Raw genomic sequence first — 14,204 nt, 5'->3', positions numbered from 1 at the left:
GGCTATTATTATATTAATTAATTTAATATAAATGTTTAATGGCTTAAATAAATGACTACTAGAAAAATCTTTAGTTGGGGGCAGCTCTTGGCACAAGGAACTGCTCCACTTTAACAAAAAGTGCGACAGTAGCTGTAAATCATGTCATGCATGCGTAATGAGTTAAATGTTTTTATTTTATTTTATTTTATTATATATATATATATTAGCCATTTCCTGTAATAGTTTTTCACTCAGTTTCTCTTTTGAATAAATATTAAACATCATCACTAGGTTTAAAAATACATTTTGTCAAGGTGAAGTATGAAGTACTCAAAAAATCTCATGAAAAACAATAACTTTTCTTGTGAATAAATTACACAGAAAGCGAGCACCGCGCTCTCACTTTATAATCACAGTTGTCAGTCAGTGCAGCACAAGATCAATATTTCAGCATTTTATTCAATGAATCTAACTAAAAGCACAATAAATCTTTAATTTACAGTGCGCTGATGCTTTTTTCCACACAAAAGTGTAAAAACAGATGGTCGAATTGATTTTGCTGAGGAGGAACACTGTATTTTTTTTATGTCGTCTTGCATTTGAATAACTAAATTAACACTAAGCTTGACTATTTAAGTGACTATATTCTGATTATAAACTAAATATTACACTATTGATGCTGTTAAAGCTACCTCAGGACATTGAAGATACTGACACATTAACAAGTGACATTTCACCGGAAGTTTTCCAGCTTGCGGAAGTTCTTAAGAACGTTCCGTGCATATGGTCCATTGATAAAATATTATCATAGGAATTTCTAAAATTAATGTTTTATTTCTTATTATGCCAAACTTGAAATTATTTTATCAGGTAGAAAATTGTGAGCAAGCAAAATCTCTATTCAGAAAAATTGGGCCTTTGAGTATTTTTGTGGACAATAGGAGGACCTTGGATTAAAACCGGTTGAGAAGCACAGCTTTAAAGGAATACTTTACCAAAAAGGACAACAAAAAAGCAACATAAAAGTATGATAAAAGTAGTACATTCACGAAGATTTTCCATTAATTATAACTTCCGGTCTGTGCCTCGCACAAAGCTATTGTAAGACTTGGAAAGTCATATGAGCTGCTTGTATAATATTCTGCAAGGTCATAGAATATATATTACAGAATAAAAAATGTGAAAAGGTAATTGTGGCTTTTATCCATGCAATTGCAAGTTTATATCTTACAATTCTGACTTTATTTCTTGCAATTCTTGAGTTTATAACTCAAAATTATTATTTTTTCTCAGAATTGTGAGATATAAACTCGGAATTGCAAGAAAAACCTCTCAATTAAAGAACATAATTGCGGCATTTTATCTCACAATTCTGAGAAAAAATGTCTGAATAGAGTGCAACAGTGCCTGCCCACTTTTTCAGCGACATTGGCTCCGGAAGTATTTTTTCCATTCATTTTTCCCCATAGGGTTTTTAAAAAAAGTTTTCGCTAAAGCGTTATAAGCCATGAACCAAACCAACCAGCTTTCATAATAATAACATTACAAACTTTGTATTTGAAAATCAGACAAAAAGGTACAAGACTGTGTACTTAACTTGTACTTAGCTTTAGTGAGGGAAAGAACTACAATCCCATGAAGCATTGTGAAAAGAATAATCAAATTAAGAACGATATAGAAATATAAAACTACTCATTTAAAAATGTTGATTATATATATAAAAACAATATATTTTAAGTTTATTGCAAATATATATACAAATATTTAAGTATCTTGAGAGTACGACTCAATTATGTCATTCACAGTGTTTCATTTTGCTTGTGGTGACTGGTGGAATTTACTGTACAGCATCATGGGTAATGTAGTTTTTACCTGACTGTTGCACTCCGTTGTGAGATATAAACTTGCAATTGCGAGAAGAATTCTGAGATAAAAGGTCGCAAATACCTTTATTATTTTTTATTCCGTGGCAGAAACAAGCTTCCGTATAATTTTTCGATATCCTAAATATGAAACAGAACCCTGTGAAATCCACACACAGATGGGACTCTGACAGCTCGGAGCATGTGAGGAGTTTTGGGGTGAGGTGAGCGTGGAGTTCGGCAGCGGGGTGAGTGAGGTGGGGAGGCAGAGGAACGGCAGACAGGAAGCGAACAGTGCGGGGACAGGAAACAGGAAGTGATGCGCTCTCACCTTGGGGGTGGGACAGGAAGCAGTGGAGAGGCGAGAGGTAGCCTGGGCTCGCGGCGACTCGGACGGCGTGGTGCTCAAAGATGCCGTGTCACGGGGAAGGACCTGGACGCCCCGTGAGATGATGGAATCGGGAATCTGAGACATGGAGAAGGATGTTTATTATAATCAGAGACCTCTAAACATTGGTTCACTTACTCTTTGTGCATTATGCAAATGTAAAAAGTCAAAGTTTGCATTTAAAATTATCTTGACATGTTTTGGTCATATTTTTAATCGCACATGAATGCTAACCCAATTTGCATGCTATTTAGTATATGCTACAATTAGTGCATTCCATACACTGAAAAAAGTATGTCAAAAGTGCATGGATGACACAGTATTTTCAATGGATTTCAAAGTGTGTTTGATGTTTTTAGGGCTTAAATCACCCAAAACCTACTGCTACATGGACGCGGAGGAGATTGTGAGTTTCCTATCAACTTTTTTTGGGGTTTTAAGCAGAAAATTGTGCAGAAGAGTTTTTAAATGTATGAACCTAAAAGTAATAACGAATGTTGAGGTAAAAAATTTAGCTAGACACATTTACACACAGCAAAAAATGTTTTTTTTCAAAGTTTTTAGAGTACATTTTACAAGAAAATACTTTAATTCAATGTGCATCTTGCTGTTTCTTTGTAATTATTTGTGAAATATAGGAATGAAAATTGTTTCAAAGTAAATCATACACCATTTTTTCAGTGCATGTAACAAAGTAGAAATATGACAAGAAACAATTGTGAAAAAGTAGTGCACTTTTTAGTATATTGAATGTAAACACACTTACTTTAAGTACTTTTTTAAAGAAGTGCACTTTGTAATAATGCCAAATTTAAAGTTTTACTTTAAAGTACATTTTAAATCATTGTTTTAATAATCTTTTGTAAGTACACTTACTGTATTTAAATGTTAACTAACATAATAAACTAAAAGCACATGTAAAACACTTGATTATAATTTAAACTGCAGTGTCCTATTCAATATTACATTTAAATGAAATATATTTTAAATATACTAAATTACAACTTCAGTATTACAAATGTGTAATTACAAATATATTTAAATCCATGATATATACGATTTAATAGAAATGGCATTAAATTTTAGTTTGCATTCATTAGTATGCTTTAGCCATATTTCAAAGACAATAGATGTAATTATGAAATGACATATAAAGTTGTACTTAAGTCTTATCAAAGTAGGTCGAAAAAGCAAATTGCATTTAAAATAAATTTTAATTATAATACAGTTACATTTAATTGCAAATAACATGCAATTTAGTGTCCAAAACATTACATTCAGATCACACTTAAGTATATTATTTCTGTACATTTCTTTTTCACAAGGTTAGTATAAGTATGCAAATTAGGATGCAGCCTGAAGCATGATTGGGTGAGTTATCTGTCCGTCAGGCTATGAATGATCAATGATATCATAATATAAAATTTACATTGATAATGATGATAAGCTGTGGGCATTTTTACTCGATACGGATTAATCACACGGCAGAAATAAACACGACAACAGCCAGTCAGTGCATGTCACTAATAAGTGATATCTGCGTGTCTCTCTGTGAATGAAAGCCGCGGTTTCGTACGATACACAAACTGGAATAGATATATACCTCACGGTGTTTTCGGCGTCTGCCGTCTCAATATATGAGCACATGAGCACATGAACACATGAACTTCATTTCCAGAGTTGCTTTGAGTGTCACTTCACTTCAGATTCCCTAAAATAAAAGTTAGCTACTCTCTGGAGTTTAATTGTTAACAAACAAGTTTACATGTTTACATTCATTCCCAAGGTGTAACAAATATGTGGAAAGCATTTCCTTGCCCACTAATGGTAGGTAAATGAATATCGTCATGATAAATATCGATATCGTATAATATGGATTATAAAACGGTTAGTTCCTGCCCTTGATTCCGATTGGTCAATAGCTGATAAAACTACGACCACTTTACCCAACGGTTCTGTGTATCACTACACAACACCCTTAGCAACCACTCTTAGCAATGTAAACTGTTCTCAATTGATATTGTTCATTGAAGCTTACTGTATTACATAGAAGAGTATTGTGAGAAAGAGATCGAGTGAGTGAGTTTATTACCTGCATTCAGATTTAGCATTTTCCTTCAGGTCAGTCCTGTGTTCATAATAAAAAATCTGTTTAAATGTCCGCTGCAATATCTTGTCCTTTTAACAGTTAAGGGGTTTTCCTGTGACTGACAGCGCTAGTCAAAGGATTTGTCAGTTGCGTCTTGTTCCGTGTTCACAACAATTCAGTCTTTTCAATATAAAAGTCTTCTCTACTGACTGACACACTCATAAAGACAGTCTTTGCTGCCATCTAATGGCGTAACAATGTAACTTCTGTTGCTGTTCACGGTCAGGGACTATTTTTTCCGGCGTAAGGAAGGCTTTTAGTGAAAGTTTACTTCATAAAAGTTGCATTGATACATATTTTTGGCTTTAATATTTGTATTGTGTGGTAATCGTTTTATAAAAGCAATAAGGTACTCAAGGCTAGTGCTGTGTTATGAATAAGTCATGCCTAACAACGCCCTTCAGCCATGACTTATTCACGATACAGCACAGACTCTCGTACCTTATTGCTTACAAAAAATATTGTGATAATATTTTTGGCCCTATCGCCCAGCCCTGGAATGACATGACAAACGAGGTGCACAACAATCACACAAATGATATGAAGATGATAGTACGACATTCACTCACACCAGAGGACGCTGCAGCACACATGAAGATGACACACAATTTCATGATGGGAATGAAGACAAATGGAACACCTGCAAATGTCCAACAGAGTCATGTGAGAAATATATTTGCATAGCATAGCTAATTTATGGAAAACGTCATTATATGAACAGGATTACCTTGGCAGCAATGGAGGCGGCTGTGATGTGCGAGGAGGAGCTGTCCTCTGTGGAGGCCACGCCGCTGTCCTTCTTCTCCTCCTCTTCTTCCTCACACTGCACCCCCTTGTCCTCCGTCTGGCGGTGCGGGCTGCTGGCGGGCAGCGGGGACAGAGGCGGCGGAGGTGAGGGCAGGTCCTCCAGCTCATTGGGCACCTCCTTCACTTTGACCACGGCTTCTCGGAGCAGGTCGATGGCGTGCGGGAGAGCGGGAAGGATGAACTGGAAGCATTCCTGCAGCAAAGAAATAATAAAACAAAGAGCTTTGTGCATTTCTGTGCTAGACATAAATTTAATCGAGATACATTTGAAAACGCATCTTTTTCTTGAAGGCTGAGATGATATTTTTGTCTGGCGAAAACTGAGCTTTTTGAAGAAGCTCCCCTAAGTGGATAATTCTGAAAATGCTGTTTTCGCATTGAAGTGTGAACTGTGAAAACGGAGGTATTTGAAAATGATGACGCATGTTTAGTCATGTGATGCATATTGTATGCATATATATTTATGGTTGTACTGCCTGCTTTTCACTTTCACAGTGCTGCTGATAAATGAAGATAAATGTTACTTCGTACAATCTTAAAAAACTTTATAAAACAATGTCTTCGCTGCTGACCTTCAATGATCCAATTCAACCATACTTGTAAGCAAAAATTACTTTAGATAAACATCACATTTGTTTTTCAGTACTTTGTGTTGTTTTGAAATAAGGTTTTCTTCTCCTGTATCCTATTCTTCTGAGATCCAGAATGGCAGCACAGCTGAAAGATTTGTTTGAACTGCGCCCTCTACTGTGCAATTTAATATACATAACTATGTTCTCAGTGGTGTATAAAGACCTTACATAATGAACTGTTATGTTTTTATATTGTTATGTGCATGCATGTTATGTATTACTTTAAAATGAGCCAATTCTATCTACATACACCCTGACATGGAAGTCGCCATTTTGCGCTGCCATGTTTCTACAGTATCCATAAATGGACAAACTGCTCTACAGATCGCGTTTCGTCACTATGTTGTTGTTCTTCTTCTTCGTTGGTGTTTTTAGAGGCAGCTTGCATCGTCACTACATTGAATACGCGCAAAGAAGAAGTAGTAGTATTAGTAGTCGTCTGGTTTATTAAGGGGCTTTTGCACTGAATAGTTCAAGGAACTCATTTATAGGAACTAGTCACTAGGATAGTTCCCCGAGAACTAATTTCTCCCCTGGGCCATGTTTCTGGTTGCATTCGCACCGGGAATATGAACTCAGAAACGGCCGACAGCGGCGTCTTTAAGCGCAGCATTTACAAACGGTGGATGGAGGATGCTGTGATCGGAGCTGTGTTTGTTGTGTGTCATGGGATTCGTGATAACGGAGATGGAATGTAAACACATAATTTACTAATAATTACACATAATTGACTAAAAGAGCAAAAAGTGGGGCTAAGAGACGAAATCTCCTATGACAACTTTCAGTATTGCATATCATCGAGGTGGAGAAAAGAACACCACCCTGCAGACAACAGGTATATGCTGTTAACGCTGTTTTCCATGTTCATGAAGTAAATATGTTTACACGGCTTTTTAAAAATACCGGGTGCTGGTATTTGACATGCCTTTGACCAATCAACATACACTTACGTCACTGATAGTTCCTATAGTGCCTACTCTGAAGTAGGAGCTAATTTAGTTCCCCCAAAAGGAGTTCCTAGAACTAAAATCGTTCCTAGTTCCTGCGGTGCGAACATGGCAAAATCCGGGGACTCCAGCCAATAGTTCTGGGAACTACGAAAAGGTTCCTCCGGTGCAAAAGCCCCTTTAGAAGCAGAGACCGTTCTTTGTTAGAAGTAAGAAGAAACCTCAATTAGTTACATTTTTAGGGAGTAACGTAATATTGTAACTAACAAAAAAGTACCAAAAAGTACCATGTTTTTGGACAATAACCATGGAAGTAAATTTTTGTATGGGATAAACCACTATTGTAGGTGATTTACTGCAAACTTTATTTTAAAAAATCTCCAGGGTTTCTCATAAATTAGACAAGCAATGAAAAAAGTTATAACCCTTAAACTATTCTGGAATCATCCATAAGGGGCTCTATAATTATTCATGTTTATTTCTATTTTCAGCACCCATTAGTGTATATTGTATTGAGACCACAAGCAGTTTTGAATTTCCTAGTGGAGTACATAGTTTCCATTAAGAACTAGACCAGTACTGAGACATATGACTATATTATTAACCAGACTCTTAGGGAAAGAAAAAATGATTCTTACCTGTGAACCTTTTTTACTGCCCGGCAAATTTATGATGAGAGTTTTGCCTCGGATACCACACACGGGTCTGTACACACAAATCAAGACAATTCAGAAGAAACTGATTATTATTCATTCTCATATACATACACTATTTTTTCCCAAAGAAATTAATAGTTTATTCAGCAAGGATACATTGAATTGATTAAAAGTAACAGAAAAGACTTTAATAATGTTACAAAAGATTTCCATTTCAAGTAAATGCTGTTCTTTTGAACCGGAAAAAAATAATCTGTTGTTTTCAACATTGATAATGATCAGAAATGTTTCTTGAGCAGCAAATCAGCATATCAGAATGATTTCTGAAGGATCATGTGACACTGAAGACTGGAGTAATGATGCTAAAAATACAGCTTTGATTACAGGAATAAATTAATATATTCACATAGAAAACAGTTATAATGTTTTAAAATATTACTGTTTTCATGGTATTTTTGATCAAATAAATGCAGCCTTGGTGAGCAAAAGAGACTTCAAAACATTAAAAAAATCTTATTGACTTTTGAACAGTATAGTATAAATATTATTGTTATTAATTGTGTGTATTAATAAAACAAATAACTATAAATTCTGAATATAAAGTATTCAATTTGCATTATTATTACATTTTGAAAATTAGCTATTCCTGTAACGCTGTATTTCTGTACTGGAAGCGTCTGTTCTGTGCATGAGCCAATAAATTTATGTCTTTGATTGAGAGGCTGATCTGGGATCAGTTTTTCTCTGAATATCCTGATAAGTATAATTATGAGTGAATGTCAAAGATGATCCTGTGATCAGCGGCGCTGCATGTTGAGGACGTGTTGAAGCGAGACCTGGAGAGCATTCCCAGAGGAGTGACATTCAGAGAGCCCATCAGCATGGCCAGAGACATCCCTGGAGCTTCCCGCTCGATCACCTCTTTAGTGGCCTGAACAGACAGAAAGACAGAGACGCCTCAGGAAAGATGAAGGACAAGTTATATCTCTTTAAAAGGGTCCCATTATGCTTTTGTACATGTCCAGCTTTCTTTAGGGTGTAATGTTGCTGTTTGAGCATGAAAAAGGTCTGCAAAGTCACAAGGCAAAACATAAAAGGAGGAGTGCTGATGAGACTCATTGGACGAGTGTGTGTTATTCAGGTCTGTAAGAGAATACATCTGACTCTCCACACACACACATATGATCTACCTCAGGTGTGACATCTCGAGGAGCGAAGCCTGTGCCACCGGTGGTCAAAATCAGGTTTAACTCTTTCTCATCACACCAGTCGACCAGAGTCTCCTGAAACAGACAAAAGAAACAAACATCAGTAAACACACACATTTACATTGGCACAGCAGTGTCATTTTTTAGGCAGCTGTTTGTCATCATATCGTACAAGAGAGCTTACATTTTTAAATAAACTGACATTTTCTTAATGAAATAATTTACTTTTCCTGTTATCTGAACTGTAAAAACATACCTTGATCTCATCAATTTCATCAGGAACGATTTTGTAAGCTGAGATGGTTCCTCCAAGCCTGAAAACCAAGATCACAGTGTTAGAAGAACATCTACAGGGCCATACAGGTGATGCGTTTGTAGTTTAGTTTATTGCATGGCACCATCCTGTGGCCAAATCAAGAACTAGGACAAACAGAGAGAGAGAGAGGGTGTGTGTGTGTGTGTGTGTGTATCTGTGTGTGTGTATCTGTGTGTGAGAGAGCAAGAGAGAGAGCAGGAGAAAAGCACTTGAGGCAGGAGGTGTAGAGCAGCAGACAGGTCTTATGTAAGGTCTCTTTTTCCTCCCCCCCCCCTTTTGCGTGTGTTATTTTTAGGAAACTATAGCATCATGTTTCCTTGTGATGATAGCAGTCGGGCACACACACAAACACACATGTACACACGCACACACAACCCAACAAACACGCTTATACACTTAAGACACACACAACACACACGTTTGTTTTTGTGAATTGTGGGGACATTCCATAGGCGTAATGGTTTTTATACTGTACAAACTGTACATTCTCTCCCCCTACACTACCCCTAAACCTGCCCATCACAGGAAACTGTCTGCATTTTTACATTTTTAATAAAACATTGTTTAGTATGTTTTTAACTCATAAAATGTCCTCATATTTCATGTTTACGTCATAATACCAGTGTAATACCCATGTCATTATACAAATTTGTGTCCTCGTAAATCACAAAAACGCACACACACAGACACACACACACACACACATACGCACACACCCACTCACATACACACACATGCACAAACACACACACACACAAACGCACACACACACAAAAGTACAAATGTGCGCACACACACACACACACACACAAAACCACACACACATACGCACACACTCAGACATACATGCACGCACACACAACACACACGCACATATGCACACAAACACACTCACATACGCACACACGCACAAACACACACATGCACAAACACACACACACGCACACACCCACTCACATACGCACAAACACACACACACACACACACACACACACACACACACACACACACACACACTCACATACGCACACACCCACTCACATACGCACAAACACACACACACACTCACATACGCACACATGCACAAACACACACACACACACACACACACACACACACACACACACTCACATACGCACACACCCACTCACATACGCACAAACACACACACACACTCACATACGCACACATGCACAAACACACACACACACTCACACAAACGCACATGCACACAAACACACTCACATACGCACACATGCACAAACACACACTCACACACACACAACACTCAGACACACACGCACACACACAACCAAACGCACACACAGCACACACAACACACACGCACAAACACACACATTTGCACACAAACACACTCACATACGCACACACGCACAAACATACACACACACACACACACACCCATACTGACATAATAAACAAATAAACAAAGCAAAATATAAAAAAATAAATATATATGTCTTTATAAATAAATAAAAAATTATAAAATACAAAATTCTAGACAACTAAAATGAAAATGGATTATTGAATGTAGGACATTATGGTTCTCTACATCAGTTTTGTTTTTTCTTCAGCTGCCCCATTATCTGAAAGTTTTTTTTTCATATTTATAAAAAGTTTTTATTTTATTTTATATTGCTTTAGATATTTTACTTTGATGTTCTCAAAAATCTCTAAAGAAAGTTTAGAGAATATAGAGTACATCTCTATCTATATAACACATTGAAAACTTTTCTTTCAACACAAAACACATTTTATGTCCATTTAAATAAATGACACAGTTTATTCTGTAGGACACACTTTCCTCTTCAGAATGCAGAGCAACAGTCACACCTGTCAGGTAAAACACGGTAACCCCTGAGTGTTACTGGCTTCACTCTTTGCATAAATAACATTATACTGATAGCAAATAACTTGGGATCTTTTCTTCCGTTTCCAAGGAAACCACTTCAGACTACAGCCTCTGGTGGCAGCATCTCTCTCTCTGTGTGTGTGTGTGTGTGTGTGTGTGTGTGTGTGTGTGTTTCAGAGCATTTGTGATGCTAGACTGTAGACACACAGTTTGGACCCAGTGTGGAACATGTGGAAAACTCATTTAATGAACAAGAGAACGTGTCTGTGGTTAATCCTGCTCAATGTGAGATGCCTGTGCTTTCATTTCAGCATCTCTCTCTTTAAATGTACAGTATAGATCACCCTATAAATAAATATTCTGTCACCATCTACTCACTCTCATTTCAGGTAAACTTTTCAAGCTCCAATAAGAGAAAAAACACATCTTGGCATGCCATATTTGAACTACATGGCGAATGAAGGCAAAGCATAAACTTTTGTATCATTCAACCCAGTTTTATGTTGCTAATACAGACATCAGTGAGAGATTTCTAAATCATCGCGCAAAAGATTTCAAGGTCTTGATGCAATTTAAATAATATGGTTAAATCTGATTGAGCTCAATTGTTTTGCGAGACTCCCAAGTGGAGAGTGTCAGAGTAATAAAATCATTTGTACTGGAGTGTGCTGGTCTAAAAATTAAATATAAAGCCCGAAACACACCAAGCCGACGTTCGGCCGCCGTCGCACCGTCAGCTGAAGTTGGTCCTCATTGGATCTTTTTCAGCCGATTCGACATGTTGAATTGGCATCGGAGCTCGTCGGTCAGTCGGGCCATCTGATCATTCTGATTGGCTGTTCAGCTACTGCCACCTGCTGGTACGGAAAGGCATTTCTTCTTACGCAGGCGCAGAACGGATGTGCTACTTGGCCGTCGGGTGTCGAGCGTTGGTTTGGTGTGTCAGGGCAACTTTGGACCCAGACGCTGCCGACGTGAGCCAACCCCGCAGTCTGCTTTCGTTGCCACTAGTTTGTCGGCGTCAGCTTGGTGTATTCCGGGCTTTATGGGACTAAAATCATTTCCAGAGGTTCTAGATGCAATAGAGATGAGCGGACAGAAAGTGAGGAGGAAACCAAACCACGGAGGAAGAGAAAGAGGTTCGGAATGGGACGCCAGCGCACAGTTAGCGTTGTCAAAAGTATTGACTTTGATACCAAGTCAATACTGAAATTTAAAAAATGTAAGTCTTTAAGCACTGTTGAGAGGATTCATATACACCTCTGATTGGTTGTTATGTTCACACACTCAACAGATATGTCTGTGATTGGCTACAATGACCAACGCTTCAAAAACATGTTGTAAATAGACATCAATGATGCTTTTCACTGAGCGCTTACACACGGGAGCATCAGTGGACCGGTCCACTGATAGACACCTACTTTCAAGCGCTCAAAACACTTTCAAACGCTCCCGTGCAGTGATCATTATCCGGGTTTCCACTGTCGAGCCAAAAGCAGGTGTGCTAGTGCCAGGCACATTTCCACTGTCACTTCCGGGGCTTGATCGTGCCTCGTCGAGGCTTTCTCTGGGCCAACAGCCAGGGTTTTTTGGCCCTCCGAATACCTTGGTCCAAAGCGGGCCAGATCGGGCTTGAGGGAGTGGTTATGAACAAAGGCGGAGTTTAGACGGCAGTGCTGCGGATGATTTCATATAGGTTAACAGCTAACATCAGCATTAAAATCATTTTAGCTCAAAACTCACTTTCAGACAGCATAAATTCTGTTCCCTTTCAGTCGGTCACGTTCGACGTACGTCGCGTTTGCGTTCGTGGGTCGGGCATATCAGTACAAAGTCCTACCCTTCGGGCTGGCCCTGTCGCCCCGCGTCTTCACGAAGGTGCTCCGCTCAAGGAACAGGGCGTTCGCATCCTCAACTACCTCGACGACTGGCTCATCCTGGCCAGTTCGCGGGAGCAGTTGTGCGAACACAGGGACATGGTGTTAGCTCACCTCAGTCGGTTGGGTCTTCGGGTCAACTGGGACAAGAGCAAACTCTCCCCCGGGCAGAGGATCTCTTATCTCGGTATGGAACTGGATTTGGTCGCCCGGACCGCGCGCCTCACCGAGGAGCGCGTCCAGTCAGTGTTGACCTGCCTGTGTACGCTCAAGCGCAGGACAGCGGCCCCACTGAAACTCTTTCAGAGGCTCCTGGGGCATATGGCATCTGCAGCCGCAGTCACGCCGCTCGGATTGCTTCATATGAGGCCGCTTCAACACTGGCTCCGCGGCCGGGTCCCGAGATGGGCGTGGCAGCGCGGTACGTTCCGTGTCCCCGTGACACCGAACTGCCGTCGCACCCTCACCAAGTGGTCGGACCCTTCGTTCCTGCGGGCGGGAGTTCCCCTCCCCTGTGGTCCACACAGATGCCTCCGCCACGGGGTGGGGAGCCACGTACAACGGGCATGCAGCATCGGGTCTGTGGACGGGGCCCCAACTGCATTGGCATATTGCCAAGTAAAGACATTTATAATGTTGCAAAAGATTACTGTTTCAAATAAATGCTGTTCTTTTGAACTTTATATTCATCAAAGAATCCTGAAAAAAAATGTATATTCATATTAGAATGATTTCTGAAGGATCATGTGACACTGAAGCCTGGAGTAATGATGCTGAAAATTCAGCTTTGATCACAGAAATAAATGACATTTTACTATATATTCACATAGAAAACAGTTATTTTAAATTGTAATAATATTTCATAATTTTTACTGTATTTTTGATCAAATAAATGCAGCCTTGGTGAGCAGAAGAGATGTCTTTCAAAAACATTAACAAATATTACTGACCTCAAACTTTTGAACAGTAGTGTAATTGTAAAGATATGGTGGAAATGTCAAATAGTATGCTTTTTCGAATTCAGCAAGTATGCTTTGTTGTATACTACACATTTTGTCAAATCAAGGTATTCCATGCATACTATATACTAAATAGCTCTTAGTGTTATTTACCAGTACTAGTTCCCAGAGTTTTTGACCTATAAATGGCAAATCCATGACTTTTTTTTCCAATTAGTGATATTTTAAAAAGACTTTTTAATGGGAAGTCTGTGGTATTATGGTGGTATGATATTGTGAACACTGGCAACTAGCCATTGTGACCAGCGGGACTGAAACAACATGCTACATGTTAATAAGTCCATTTATAGAAATGCCTAGAAAAAAATGCCTATAATGAAAAAAACAAAAGCTCTAAAACATTTCGAGGGACTGACATCCTCCCGACAGGATTCCAGCGATATTTCTGGCACAGTTTTACAGTTGCACTTTTCTCTGCCAGAATTGTTGGCCGAGTCTTTCTCTGTCTAATGGAAGAGTTATGACTGTTTAATCGAACCCTGCTGTCA

At 38.7% G+C, this 14,204-nt stretch overlaps 1 protein-coding gene across 8 annotated transcripts in view; it reads right to left on the bottom strand.

Moving 5' to 3' along the window:
• gphnb (gephyrin b) overlaps nucleotides 1–14,204 on the bottom strand; it is a 90,662-nt gene that overhangs the window by 39,071 nt on the left and 37,387 nt on the right. For all 8 annotated transcript variants that reach the window (XR_007926784.1, XM_051874662.1, XM_051874665.1 and 5 more), the window contains exons 3-8: nucleotides 8,888–8,945; nucleotides 8,614–8,706; nucleotides 8,260–8,354; nucleotides 7,406–7,472; nucleotides 5,109–5,381; nucleotides 2,176–2,310 (exon numbers count right to left, since the gene is read on the bottom strand). Coding sequence is in view for 7 of the 8 variants with exons in the window: in XM_051874662.1 (XP_051730622.1) it covers nucleotides 2,176–2,310; nucleotides 5,109–5,381; nucleotides 7,406–7,472; nucleotides 8,260–8,354; nucleotides 8,614–8,706; nucleotides 8,888–8,945 (721 nt within the window). In the remaining variant the exon portion in view is untranslated. The remainder of the gene's footprint in view (nucleotides 1–2,175; nucleotides 2,311–5,108; nucleotides 5,382–7,405; nucleotides 7,473–8,259; nucleotides 8,355–8,613; nucleotides 8,707–8,887; nucleotides 8,946–14,204) is intronic.

This window comes from Ctenopharyngodon idella, chromosome 20, assembly GCF_019924925.1.
Source record: "Ctenopharyngodon idella isolate HZGC_01 chromosome 20, HZGC01, whole genome shotgun sequence".
Taxonomy (NCBI): Eukaryota; Metazoa; Chordata; class Actinopteri; order Cypriniformes; family Xenocyprididae; genus Ctenopharyngodon; species Ctenopharyngodon idella.
Note: the sequence above shows the minus strand (reverse complement) of the source record. Positions and strands in the feature narration are given on the sequence as shown.